This window comes from Gnatocerus cornutus, chromosome 9 (genome assembly GCF_029298725.1).
Source record: "Gnatocerus cornutus isolate USDA-ARS CGAHR chromosome 9, icGnaCorn1.1, whole genome shotgun sequence".
NCBI lineage: Eukaryota > Metazoa > Arthropoda > Insecta > Coleoptera > Tenebrionidae > Gnatocerus > Gnatocerus cornutus.
The window spans coordinates 4,851,812-4,865,625 of record NC_142241.1 but is presented as its reverse complement, the minus strand read 5'-3'; the positions used below and the strand labels follow the sequence as shown (position 1 = coordinate 4,865,625).

Below are 13,814 nucleotides of genomic sequence, written 5' to 3'. Positions count from 1 at the left end.
TTACATGAAAATACCTGAAGCTTCTCAACAGAAAGCGAAATCTTGGTTTTTTGGATTTGGCTGTCGGCCAACAACTTCTCGCATAGGGCATGTTGGTCGCGTAACGGTTTCTTCTTGTTCTGTTGAGACTCCAGAGCTGCAGTTGTCTTTTCGATCCATCCACGAACGTCCTTCATCTTCTTCTCGCATTGTTCCCACTCCTCGGATGTTTCTTGAAGGAGGGCGTTGCGTTCGAGGATGGATCCTTCGACTTCGGTTTTGGCTTCTTCAGCTTCCTCCATTTTGGCTGGAAGGTCTCCTACACTTGTCACGCTTCCGATGTGTTCAAGTTCTTTGGCCATTTCACTCAGATTCTTGGTAGCAGTCTTGCAACTCTTCACGGCGTTCTTTAACAAAAAAGATGAGACGGGAATGTGGAAATTTGAGTACTTACAGAATAGTCGTGGAGTTTCTGGCGTGCTTCTGTGAGTGTTGTGATGTACAAAGGTTCTGAGAGGAAGGCCCGTTTTTCTTGCACCCACAGCATCACCGTCTGGTAAAGGCTAAGGAAGCGTTGCCAAGCGTCGAGAGTTTCCCCGACTTGTTGCCTCTTTTCTTCTAACCACGATCGCACCTGTTGCAACTGATCGGCTAATTCATTCATGGTTGATTCCACCACGCGTTTCTCTTCTTCGTCTTTGGTCTTCTCGATGATTACTTTACCATTCTTGATCAACTTTTCCAGGCGATCGGTGATTGTTCCGATCTCCGATTGGATTTGTTGGAGATGTTGATGCAACAGTTGCGGTTCAATGGAACGATCTTGCACTTTAAGTTCCGCATCTTTGATCCAACTTTGCACTTCGTCAACATCGTTGAGATAATCAGTTCTAATGGTGCGTGCTTTCTTGAATTCTCGATCTTTCTCCTCCATGGCACTGGTGATTGCTTCAGTCAAAAGCTCCAATTGGTTGAGTTCCTGTGCGACGTCGGAAGGAACCAACTGTTGGGCTTTGTTATACTTCTCTTTGAGTCTCGAAGATAAGTCTTTGGCTTGTCTGCAACGAGAATCGACGCGACTTCGGAGCTGCTTCAAACTCTGTTCGGTCTTCTCAAGATCGGCGCTGAAGACGTAGAAGTTTTCAACTTCAAGCTTGAGTTTGTTTAGTTCGGTTTTCTCCTTCGCGACACTGTTCAGAGCTTCAATAATCTCCCTGAGGTCGTCGTCGGTCTTCTTTCTTTTCTCGTCCAAACTGTCCAGAAGCCTGCAACAACAACGTGAAACGTGTTTTAAGCGTTTATTTTTGCACCAAACTATTTTTAATCTCCGACCTGGTACATTTTCGGTGAGCCAAAATAACGCGCGGATACGATGTTAAGAATAGTGCTTTACCTCAAAATTCCGGCTCACAAAAACACCAAAGACACTCAAACTACCCTCAATTTTCTACTTAATATTCCGTTAGGGTGTTTAGAAATGACGTGCGTCAGATGCGGTACCAGGCAGAGAAAATACCCGAGCGGAGGGACTATCCAGCCATCCAGTTCGACTTTATCGTACGTTGTGTAAATTTGAATTGAGGAGACGTCGGCGCCGCGACGCGCATGCACCAGGACCTCGTTTGAAGAAAAACGTGGGCTTTTTGGGGAGCGGCAGCAGAGAAAAAATCATGCGAGCGCATTGATAGAGTCGATCAATTTGAATTTAGTCGTGCATCTAATTTCGGAGCCAGATGAGTGAAAGCTGGTTTTTTTCTACAAATCGATTCCGCGGTAAAAATAGACCTCTTCTTCAAATCGAACCATTAAAACCGTTTACGAAGCAATAAAAAAATAAAATAATAAGAGGATTTACGCGTGAAAACCTACTTGGAGCGGAGTCAAGTTTAAAGATAGAACGGGAAGACAACACTGATTGTTTATTGCAGGAGCGGCGGCGGGTATTCGCTGCGAACAATATTTTTAAAGACATTATTTCCAAAGAGAGGTATTTTTAATTCTCTCGGAAACAAATTGAATGTTTAGTTTCGATTAAGTAATGTCGATTTTAGGTTGGATACGCTATAGGCGAATTTACTTTGCATGCTGTCTGAAGCCGGTCCTGCTCCATCGTAAAGTTTTTAGTTTAAGGTTAAAGCACATGTGATATTCGATTTACATGAATTTATGCGAAACTAGTGATTCATGAGCGATGAATGTGTGCTAAAATTATCATTGAAATCCTCACCTCTGGTAACTCTGCTGCAACTGCTTCAGTTTTTCTTTGAGCGCTGTAGCTGAGGTATTAGAGCACTCTTTCAGGAACAAGAGAACGTTTTCGGACAGTTCTAGAACTTCGTTTTTGAACTTGTTCAAGGACTCTGCTTCCGACTGCAGTTCCTGTAAATCACCTTGAGAACAATGCACAATAAAACCGTAATAACTTACCAAAATGCTATTATTTGTGGCAATCACATGTTCTTTGTTTCTAACAATGTTATCGACATGTTTTGTCCGTTCTTCGATTCCTGAGAGGAGACTCTCGAAATGTTGCCAACGTCCTTCGAAATTCTCCCAAATCTGCGCCAACTTGGTCAAGGTGTCTCTGCGATTTTCGAGATTACTAACTAAAGAAGTCCATTCTGATGATACTTCGCTGGTCTGGTTTTGAGTTTTGGTTCTGTTCCGCTCGTCTGCTTGTTTTATTATTTCGTTGGCGCGTTCGAGGAGCAAGTCCAGTTCCAGTTGTTGGTTCTGCGGGAAAAGTAATATGATAAGTACAAGCGAAAGACCACAATATTAGATTCCACAAATGCGCGACTCCACCCGCGTTATCTTGACAGCTTATTTATTTTTTTTGTTTCGAATTATTTCCGACCAGTGTACTATCGACGATCGAGTTACTTAATAGAAATCGCAAACAGTTTACCTTATCTCCTCTGTTTACCCTCACCACACGGTTAACACAATATTAAAAAAAATCTAAAATCAACAAATCAACGATTTGAGATAATCTTGATTAAAAATCTTTTTGATTATCTTGGCCGGTTTCGACGAAACGTGACGAGCGACACTGATGGAATTTGGTAAACTCGCGAGCATTCTCGCGATAATTCGCGCATAATATTAAGGAGATTTTAGCGGGAAAGTGTCCTTGAGAATATTACACATAATATGAAATGCACATATTCTTATATCAGTGATGTAAGTCGCATGATATCACGAGTTTAAAAATAGAACGGCATCATTGCTGTTTACCATAAATTCTTGGTTGCCTAAAAACGAGTTTACTCCACAAATTTCAAATTTCCATTATTCCGCCGGTTCCCAATTTTTAAGCTTTTATTCTTTTCGGTTGCAATTCTGAGATCCCAATTCTCTATTTAATGTTTTTAGGCATTTAGGTTCCTTGACTTTTAAGTTCTGAGGTTGCCAAATGAGAAAGCATAAGGTTAGAAATTCCAAAACAAATTGGTACTCATAAAATGTTGGCACCAGATAAGTGAAATTCTTCTGTAATATCAGATTTATTTAGGTTTATTTCTGTAAACACCTGACATTATCAGCTCACATACTGAGAAAGCAACACAAAAACAGAAATTATCTCATTTCCTGTCGTAATGCAATGTATTATAAATAAAATTGGTTCAACTGCGATAATTTTAAATGTTCCAACTGTCTTAAGTGTGTTTTATTTCTATATTTCTATTTTTACGCGAACCATGAAAGCATTGTTGGAGATTCTTTCTGATAAAAATAATTATTTTTTGTGGATCATAGATCTAAATTAGTGATAGCAAAATTGAAGGTCACAACAAAAGTGATGAATGAAATCTGGTAGGGAAATGTGGTTCATATTAGCGAGTTCGGTTCATTCTTAAATTAATTTCACGGTGGGTAAGCAAAATTTTATATTATCTTTATTAAGTCAGTTCCGCCCAAATGAAGTGCAAAAGAAAAATAAGGAATTACTTCAAAATACGTTTGAAGGGTCCACTATCTTATCAAACTATTAATATTATTATATTTTATGTATTATCAATTTATTGTTCCTATTATCATTAGGCGGAGCAAGACCGCGATGACGCAGTTTTTGTCCGAACTGTAGTTATCAATAAAAGCCAATGAATTGATTCTTTTTTGTCCAACCCTCGGAAATTCAGCCAATGAAAAGTTATGCATGAAACCAGCGGTTGTTTTGTCCGTTTTTTGTTATAAAAACTATTTTGATAAAAACAAGCCGCGCCAATGAAATAATTCTTATTGCCCTGTTAATCAAAAGTCACTCCCATTCTCCATTTTAACATGAAGAAAAAATGGATCTTTCAATTGATCTATAAAATCCAATTTTTTTCTTGTTAATAAAACTTGTACCTCTGGTGATTTTAATGCAATGACAAGTAAAAAAAAAAACAAAAAATGCTCACCTGGACATCATTCAAAGCGTGAGAAATCTTCTGGATGTTGAAATGCAGTCCCGCCAAAGTGGTAACTGGCTCATCTGTGAACTTCGTCCGCCCAATAACAGCCTTGACTTTATCGAAAATCTGGCAGTAGTCCTTCCAGATCTCAGCATCTTGTTCTAACTGTGCCCTTTGCGACTTGGCCGAATTCAGCGTATTTTTCAACAATTGAGTGTGATGTTGTTGCTCTCTACTCAACTCTTCTTGTTCGTAAGGTGTCAAACTAGGCCAAATCTTATCCGCAGCTTGTTGTATATTTTGAGAGACCAACTCCTTCATGTTTGATTCAGTACTAAAGAAAATTTTGTGTTCTTCCAAGTCCGTGAGAATATTTTCGAAATCGACACCATCTTTATGACTCGATAATCGAATTTCCGCTTCCTTCACCCATTCGCTGAGTTTCTCCTTAAGTTTAGCGTACTCTTCTCTCAATTGTTTGTTGTTATCTAAGTACTTTTCGCGGTCTTCAAGTTCACGAGGAAGCGACGTCAGGAGTGAGTTCGCTTCCGAGAGCTGTTCCAGGAGAGACCCGGGCATGCTATCATCGTGTCTTGTCGCCTCTTGGATTTTTTTGATTTTACTCAAATATCCGTTTACATTCTGGGTAAGTTGATGATGATTGTTTAGTTCCTTTTCCACGCTTTTCACATCGCGACTTAACAGAGGTCTCGAGCGAACTAGACCTTCATTAGCATGTAACCAGTCTAAGATTTCCTCGAGTTCTGCAGCTAACTTCCTGTGTTCAGCAGCGGTGTTCTCGTGTTCTTGTCGTTGTTTCTCAACAGCACGTCTAAGATTATGCAACGATTGTTTCAGCGACTGGATTTGCTCAGTGATGCTGTTACGGTCTTGGACTGAACAATCCACCGCGATCTGTTGACCTTTATCGGCGGCGGATGCCAACATAGCTTCACACTCTTGTATTTTAACAATAGCATCGTCGTATTTCTTGATTTTTTCTTCAGGTGTGCCACCGGAACGCTCGATGTCGCGGACGATTTCAGTGTACTTGGTGATAAACGTCATAATTTCTGTAATAAGAGCCAGATATTGTTCGCGAAGAAGCAACAGTTGACGGAGGCGCGCGATTTGGTCTTCAATAGATTTGATTAACTCGTCTTGAGTGGCGAGCACGTTCTGGAGATCTCCGGAGTGTGACGATGGGACGTTACCCAATTTGGCTTTATTCGCTTTCAGATCTGCCAAAATGCGCTCATAGGAAGAAAGAACGTTTTGAACATCCTCGACTTTATTTCCAATGGGTTTGTTTAATTCTTTCAACTGTCCTTGGATCTCGTTCACAAACTGGACGCTTTCTTGAATTCTGGATTGCGCATCCTTGAGTTGCTGGATGTTCTGTTTCAAAGCGTTGGTTCTGTCTTGAATCAAGGCAGAGATGCGTCCATGGCGGTCTTTCATATTAGTCAAAAGCTCGTTTAAGATAAGTTTGTCCGCTTCGCTGATCGTAGGATTGATCGCTTTAGCTTGTTCGAAGATCTTATCAATATCGCCTTGAACTCGTCGCGCTTCATTACCGAGAGTTTCGTATTTCGCAAGCTGTTCTTCAAGAACTTGAATATTGGGCGCGCGGATGTCCGACGCTGTGGCCACTTCTGCTTCTTTGAGCCAATTCGCACATTTGTCGATGTCGTTCTCGAATTGGCGGCGACCTTGCAAGAGATCACTCAACGCACTAATCTTCTGTTGCGACTCTCCTGTTAACGTATCGTACTCTTCCTTGACTTCATCTAATAGAGCTTGAAGGCGTTCCCGATCTTTATCATCACACTCTTTGAGGACGCTGCTACCCAACTTGAGCAAATCGTTCAAATCACCGTCGCTGAATTCTTTAATCTCGGCTTCGTAAATTCTGTGCTGAGAAATCTCATCTTCAACTTGAAGCGCCTTCAGCGGTAAGTATCCACTAAGCTTGCGAATCTCTGCGTTCTTCGCTTTGAGCCAAGACTTTGCTTTCTCCAAATTTAGTTCCAAGTTTCGCCTTGTGTTTGCCGCAGCACCCACACGCTCAATTTCAGATTTGATTTTTTCCACCAACTGTTCTTGTTCAGTTCCTAAATTACGGAGAGCCGCTTCCAGTTGTTGTTGTTCTTGAGGTTCGAGCTCATTCGTCATGTTACTAACACGTTTCATGAGTGTCTCTTTCAGTACTAATTTATTGTCCGCTTCTTTTAACAAGGCTTTCAGAGCACCAAGTTTGTCTTCAACCTTGCGAGTTTCATACCCTAACGGCGGTGGTCGTTGCAACTCCATAAGACGCGCTTTTACCCAATCGCGCGCTTGCTCAATTTCGCCTCGCGTGTCATCAATGCCTTTTCGCGTCATGTCGAGGATTTGGAGTTTTCTTTGGAGACGTTTTCCAATATCGTTGTAGCGACGATCAATCGATTTTAATTGTTCTTCGACTTGTTGAGCATCTAAGTTGTTGACGCATTCCAACACTTGCCCGGCGATGCGTTTCACTTCGTCCAAACGTTTAGGACCTTGATCTTCAAACTCGGCTTGGAGTTCAACAATAGCTGCTTGTTTTTGTTGGCAGTTCAAACCCGAGCCTTTGTCGATAGCATCGATTCTTTTAACCAGATTGTCAAACCAATTGTTGATAACTTGGACGTTTTGTCTGTATTCGTCCATGATTTCGTTGTTGGCATGTTTCGCCGCGATGGTCGCTGACAGGTCGTTTTCCAGCTCGTCCAGCATCCGCTCCAGAGTTGCGTTCTTCGGGCTAGCAAACTCAGTAATCAACTGAGTCCTTCGTTGGTCGATAGCTGCCATCAAATCGTTCATGCTGTTAAGTTCTTGTTTCGCAGCGTCCGCTCGGAGTTTAGTAGGTTTGTTCTTCCAGTCCGCCACGACAGTCTTCTGGTTCACGATCCAACTCTTGAGTGCATCTCTGTGTTTGTCCTTTTCTTCAAAATCAGCAACAGATGCGGTTACGTTGCTGAGATGAGATTGTACCTAGTCACACAATATTATTTAATAAACTAGAAAAGACGTTTGGGTGCGACAGCAACCTACCTTATCGATTTGGTTATGCAATTTTTTAGTAAAACCACGCGCTGTGAGTTCATCCACAAGCATTTTCAGTTTGGAATCTTCTGAACATGCTGATTCCTCGTGCGTCTAAGTGCAAAAGCAAACATGTGCAAAACACCACAACAGCAAATCTACAATAACAACAGAAACACAAATTTACCTGATCGATAAGGTCTTCCAAGCGAGCTCTACATTCCAGTTCTTTGATCGGAACAGGTGGCGGAAGAGCGTCACGTGGGCTACTCGGGCGACTGATGGAGGCCGTAGCAGCCTCGCAAGCTTGCACCGCGAGAGCTAATCGGGATTTTTCGCCTTGGAGTTTGTTGTGAAGCGACTACAGAATAGAAATTAGTAAAACTATCAACGGTGTTAAAATGACTTACTTTAGCTGTTTCAAGCTGACTTAGAGCCTCTTCGAGAGTCTCAGCTTCCTTGTCCATTTCTTCAGCGACGATAGGCTCGTACTCGTCCAAATTTTGCATGATACTTTCCAGAGTGTCTTCGTATTCTTTGAATTTGGCCAAAGAATCCACCAATCGATTCTTGATTTGAACAGCGGTTTGCAACAACGAGTTGTAACTCTCCTGGACATTACTCAACTGCTTCTCAATGGTGTCTTTAATCGCAGGCGCTTCTTTTACGTATCTTTCGATCTGACCGTGCCCTTTGGACTTGACGTCGTCTAAAGTCTTTTGGTAATTTTGTATTTCCTTCAAGAGAATTTCGTGTTGGGCTAACTGCTCCTCCGTTTGTTCCCTGTTGGTAATGTACAAAGAGTTGTGCGCCATCAACTGGAAGGAAATCTGCAGCAGCCACTTTTCGGTTTCTTGCAGACTCTGGTGGTAATTGTTGTACTCCTGCATCTCAAGTTCAAGTCTTTCCTTTTGAGCGTCGCAGGCAGAGTTCAGATTGTCATAGAGGGTCTGAAGTTGTTTCACTTCCTCAACAACTCGTGGTTGCTTCGCCCAAGAACTTAGTTCGAGCGCTTCATCTTTAAGTCTGTTCAAGTCGCCTTGTTTGTTTTTAATTTCTTGTTGCAAATTCTTGTAACGTTCTTGCAACGTCTTCATTTCACTTAGTTCTCCTCGGGTGTGTGGTTTTTCTTTCAACACGCGCTCAGTTTGGCTTAGCCAGTCCTGAAGACGCTTCTTCGTGTCGTTGAAATCATCCCACCGAGCCAACGCTGCTTTCAACTGTGCTTGGATTGATGTTAAGTCCATGTTAAGTTGATCCCAACTGTTTCTCAAGCTTGTCATGCTCTCACGGAGATTTTCTTGTTTATCAGCTGGAGTGGTATTGATTGCTTTAGAGAAGGCATCCTGCAGCTTCGTTAGAAGTTTTTGACCTTCTGGAGTCTTCGCCGAAATGGTTCTTATAGTTTCGAGTTTCTCTCTTATGCTGTTTTCGTCACCAACGCCGATACAGTCTTGAACATTTTTGTGCGCAGATTGCAACCATTTCTCTAGTTCGTTCTTTACTTTAAGGAACTCACTGTGGTCTGATAAGTTCTTTTCGATCTTGGAAACTAGACTTTGAGCATTTGTTAACAAGTTGGTATACGCGGTCTGTAGTTGCACAGTTTTGTCGCGAACCCAACCAACAGCGCTTAGTTCCATCAAAGTCTCACAAGAATCAGTGAGAGTCTCCAAATTGGGCTTCTCAGAGACGATCTCGTTAAGAAGTTGACGACACCTCTCCAAATCTTCCGGTGTCTTCTTTTCAAGCTCGTTCTCTTTGTCGACTCTTTTCTGGAACTCATCGATACATTTCTTCATCTTGTCGTAATTGCTCTTGAATTCTTTCCACGCCTCCTTACATTTAGAGATGGACTTTTGGGTTTCATTGCAGATCAAGTGGAGACCTTCCCAGTCCATGTTCAATTGTTCGATTTCTTGTTTGATGGTGTCTTTTCCTTCCTCTCCGGTAGTTTTCATGACCAAAATGCTCAATTCTATAGTTTTGTGCACCAGATTATCACACTCTGGTAACGACGTGGCAATGTCCGAAATCTTCGCTTCTTTCTCAAGAATCTTATCGAGTTCGTCATGAAGATCGGAACAAGTTTGCACTTGCACGCACGAGTTTCGTATCAATTCCATCGAGTTATTGTACGAAGTCTTGTAGAGTTCATGATCACCGACTTGTTTCTCCAAATCAGAAATCGAGTTGTTTACCAACTGTTTCAAGCTCTCATACTTCTTAAACGAACCATCATAATCGGCGGTCTTCAAAGTGGAGTCTTCGGAGAGTTTGTTCTTCAGTTTGTCCACTAAATCGCTGTGTGTTTTAATTTCCTTTTTCACAGATCTGAACTTCTCCAACTTGGCCTTCTTCTCGCTGAGATCATTCAAGAAATCATCGTCTGATTGTACTTGGTGCTCGATGTCTTGCAACCAATCTACCAGCATCGCGTGAATTTTCGCGATTTCTTCTAGTTGCGCGGCGCGATTCGTTAATTTGTTACGCGCCTCTTGGACGTCAGTCAAGAGTTTTTCCATATCTTGCTTCAAGTTTTCAGTGTCTTCGTGAATTTTAGCAGCACCTGTCTGTTCCGTGTTCATGATGACTCGTTCCTTCAACTCAGTGATGTAGCGTAATTTATTTTGACCTTGCTCCAGAGACGTGCGGATGTTCTTAACAGCTTGAAGTTTGCTGTTAACTTCAGCTAATGTGTTTGGTACTTCTTGGCAAGAATTCAACTTGTCTCTGGTGCGATCAATCCAGTCCTGGCACTCTTGGTACAAAGTGCTGTGTTGTTGGTGTTCTTGATAATGCAACTCCAAGCGACGCATCACTTCTTTTGCTAACGATAATATCGCATTGTATTTTGTAGAAAGTTGAGTCACGGCGTTACTTATTCTGGTATCCGCGCACGTTTCGAGTAAAACTTGCGCTTTCATGTTAAGCCGGTCAAGTTCAGACTGCCAGTCAAAAACTGTTTGGAGTTGTAGCTGGAACTGCTCGAGAAGTGCGCGTTTTTCTTCCAAACTGTCTTGAAGTTTGTTGTACGATTGTACTAAGTTCTCAGTTTGAGCCAACCAATCTAGCGCTTCTTGGTACTGCTCTTGGTATTCAGTCCACTTGACGATGCCGACTTCCAGTAGGTTTTTAGTGTTGGTTAAACACTCGACGTATGTATCGAATTCCTCTTGTAATAAACCGACTTCTTCTTCGATAATCTCGCGGTCTTCTTCATCGGCGTACTGACAGGCTTTGTCGCCTTGTTCTAACGCGGTCTCTAGTTTCTTCTCTCCTTCTGGAAGCTCGTTTTGGAGAGCTTTTAGTTGTGAGAGTTTGCTTCCAAGACTTTCTTTGTCGCCTGTTGGTTCCGAGCACTTGCTCAAGCGTTCTTTCGCTAAACGAATCCATTGTACAAAATCGTTGTCGGCGTCTACAAAAGCTTGGTGTTGCTCAACAGTTTCCTTTTGCTTCTCGTAGAGTTCTTTAGCGTGCTTGGAAAGGCTTTCGTATTTTGTGGAAATTTCAGAAGCTGGAGCTGCTTGCTTCAAGTCTTCAGCTTTAGAGGTGACACTCTGAATCATGGGTTCAAAAGAAACAATGTCTTGGACAATGCTTCCGGTCTCTCTAAGAGTCGCTTTTCTTTCTCCGATTGGTAACGAGCTGAGACCTGTTTGACTCTTATTGATTTTCACAACTTTTTGTTCGGAAACTTGTTGTAGTTTAGCTTCACGGTCAGTTATCCATTGCTGCAGTTGAGTGTAGGAACTGTCATAGTCCGCCCATTGCAAAAGAGCGGTTTCTAAGTGGACTTTAACAGTTGACATCTTCTTCACGATTCTATCCCAATCACTTTGAATTTCTCTGAGTTCGTTGTTGATAGCTTCCCTGCCATCGGAGCGCGTGTTTCTTAGAACTTTTTCTCCGCAGTTCACAGTCGCATGGATTAAATTTTGACCTTCTTCACGTCTTTGGATCAACTCTTGAATCTTCCTTAGGTGGGATTGAAGCACATCTTTACTACTGTTGGACGCCGCCTCCGAACAACTTCTGATCAACTCGCGCGCTTCGTCGATCCAATGACGGCTCTTCTCCAAGTTGTCCGCGTATTCTTGGTGCTGGTCTCTGTTAGTCTCAACTTTTTTGAGCACATCTTTTGCTAAACTTAACTCTACTTGATACCGAGAGTTGAGTTGCTGTAATTGATTACTGACATGGATCTCTAGGGGTGACTTCAAAAGAATTTTCGCGGATTCGTTCAAGTCATCGAGTTGACGTTTACCTTCGTCAAATTTCTTAAGAATGTCTTTGACATCTTCAACTTGTTTGACTTTTTCTGGTAGAGTTGCAAACAGTGCGATCTTTTGGCTCTTGATTAAAATCGCCACTTGCTGGATCCAATCAGAGATGCGCTCGTAGTCGTCTCTGTAGTCTCTGTAGTACTGAATAACAACTTCGAGTTGGTCCCGCTGCTGCTGAAGATCTTTGAAAAGACGTTCAAAGCTTTCTCTCAGTGCTCTAATATCGTTCTTGATTAGTTCTTGTCCGTGGGTGCTAGTGTTGGGCAACACAACTTGAGCTGCGTGCTCCAAGTTTTCTAACAGCACTTCACCTTGTGCTTGCTTGTTCAAAAGATGATCCAAAGGACCTGAGAAGTTTTCAATAGTCAACTTCTCTCCCAGAGGTCTCTGTTTCAACTGTGGAACCTTCTCCTGAGCGCGAGTCATCCATCTTTGTACCTCTTCATACGCGTCTTTGTAAACTTTATGGTCACGATACTGGTTCTCCCTTGCGTACAAAAGTTTGGAAATTTTCTGGAAGCAATCATCAAATCTTTGGAAAATTCTTTGAGCGTCTTCCTTCTCGGCTTTCTTTGTTCTCAACACTTCAGCCGCCATTGATTTGAGATTATCAATCTCAATTTTCTCGCAACGGACTTTTTCTTCAACGTTCTTAATTTGGTCCAACTGTGTCTTCTTTTCAGAAGCAGTTCCTTGTAATACTGATAGTTCTTTTAGTTGATTTTCTATCCATTCCACGGTTTTATCGAAATCTCGGATTTGTTCGAGGAGTCCAGCCCATTTAGTCAAAGCTTCATCGATTATTGTCTTCGTCTCAATCATTCGTGACGCTAAGTTTGACCAAAGTTCTTGAATGTTGGCCAAGGCTTGATTGATGGCGTCGTGACCGTTTGGTGACGTATTGGCTAAAACGATTTGAGCTAACTCTACCAAGTTTTGTATCCTAGCAAAACCTTCTTCCTTCGATAGGAGAAGTTCTTGGACAGTTTCTAGTTTCGCTTCCAGTTCTTTCTGGTTAGAAGACCCAATGTCGGAGCAGTAGGTGAGTTTATCATTGATGTCGCCCAACCACTGTTCGCACGAACTAATCTTGGAGTCAAAATCTTGATGGCTGTTGACGTACTGTTGCCAGCGAGTAGTCAGATCTTTGACTTTGTGAGAAACTTGTTGGTATTTAACTCCAAGTTCTGAGATTTGGGAGTTGCGGTTGCAGAGACCTTTGTTGACTTGTTGAGCTTTTTCGGTGACGGCGTCAATTTCAAGTTCTTTGGCTCTGATTTCTCCTTGGAGGGCCTTTAGTGATTCTAATTGTGATTTCTTTTGGACAGCTGTCGCCTTCAAGTCTACAGAGTGCAATTTATTGTCCATTGCTCGAATCCATGCCATGCATTGTTCTTTTAGAGTTTCATATTCAGACCAGTGCTCTAATCGCGTTTCTAGCTGGGCTATAATTTGGGCTATTGTTGACACCAAAGCAGCCCATTCTTGTTGAGAAGTGTCGATCTGGGATCTAACAGCTGGTTGGCCATAATCGATGGTACCGGAAAGAACTCGATCACCCAATTTCCGTACCTTTTCAATTCTACACTCTTCGTCTTTAAGACTGTTTTGCAAGTTCTTCAATCTCTCGAGATTAGAATGAAGAGATATTCTCTCCAAATCAAGATCGCCTAACGTGTTAACGGTAGCTAGAGTGGCACTCATCCAATCTTTCGCGTCTTCAACGACTTTACTGTACTCTTGATGGTCGCTCACTATGGTCTCGTAACGCTCCACGAAATTCTGAGCTCTCTTAAGAAGCTTCTCGTGTTGTTCAATAATAGAGTTCAGCTGTTGGTCGATGCTTTCGTTGCGTTCAGGAAGGCTCTCGACTTTATCACGTAAATCGACAACATCCTGCTGATGCGCTAAAGCATCATGCAACAAAGTCCGATAAATTTGAAGCTGAGCCCGTTTCTCATCCAAAGTTGCTTTAAGCTCAAGTTCTTGAGGTAAATCGACTTCTTTGAGCCACGTGCGGATGTTTTTCGCGCACTCTTCGAAGCCCGTCCATCTGAGAAAACTGTTATCACCTAAATCA

General features: G+C 42.2%; 1 protein-coding gene across 3 annotated transcripts in view; it reads right to left on the bottom strand.

The window, feature by feature from the left end:
- The window catches only part of LOC148168001 (muscle-specific protein 300 kDa-like), a 63,873-nt gene that overhangs the window by 30,996 nt on the left and 19,063 nt on the right, over positions 1–13,814 (bottom strand). For 2 of the 3 annotated variants that reach the window (XM_088045993.1, XM_088045994.1), the window contains 8 exons: positions 7,859–13,787; positions 7,636–7,809; positions 7,458–7,562; positions 4,386–7,397; positions 2,407–2,712; positions 2,207–2,358; positions 434–1,244; positions 15–386 (listed from right to left, as the gene is read on the bottom strand). In XM_088045993.1, the coding sequence (XP_087902119.1) occupies positions 15–386; positions 434–1,244; positions 2,207–2,358; positions 2,407–2,712; positions 4,386–7,397; positions 7,458–7,562; positions 7,636–7,809; positions 7,859–13,787 (10,861 nt within the window). The remainder of the gene's footprint in view (positions 1–14; positions 387–433; positions 1,245–2,206; positions 2,359–2,406; positions 2,713–4,385; positions 7,398–7,457; positions 7,563–7,635; positions 7,810–7,858; positions 13,788–13,814) is intronic. The other variant, XM_088045995.1, reaches the window with a different exon arrangement.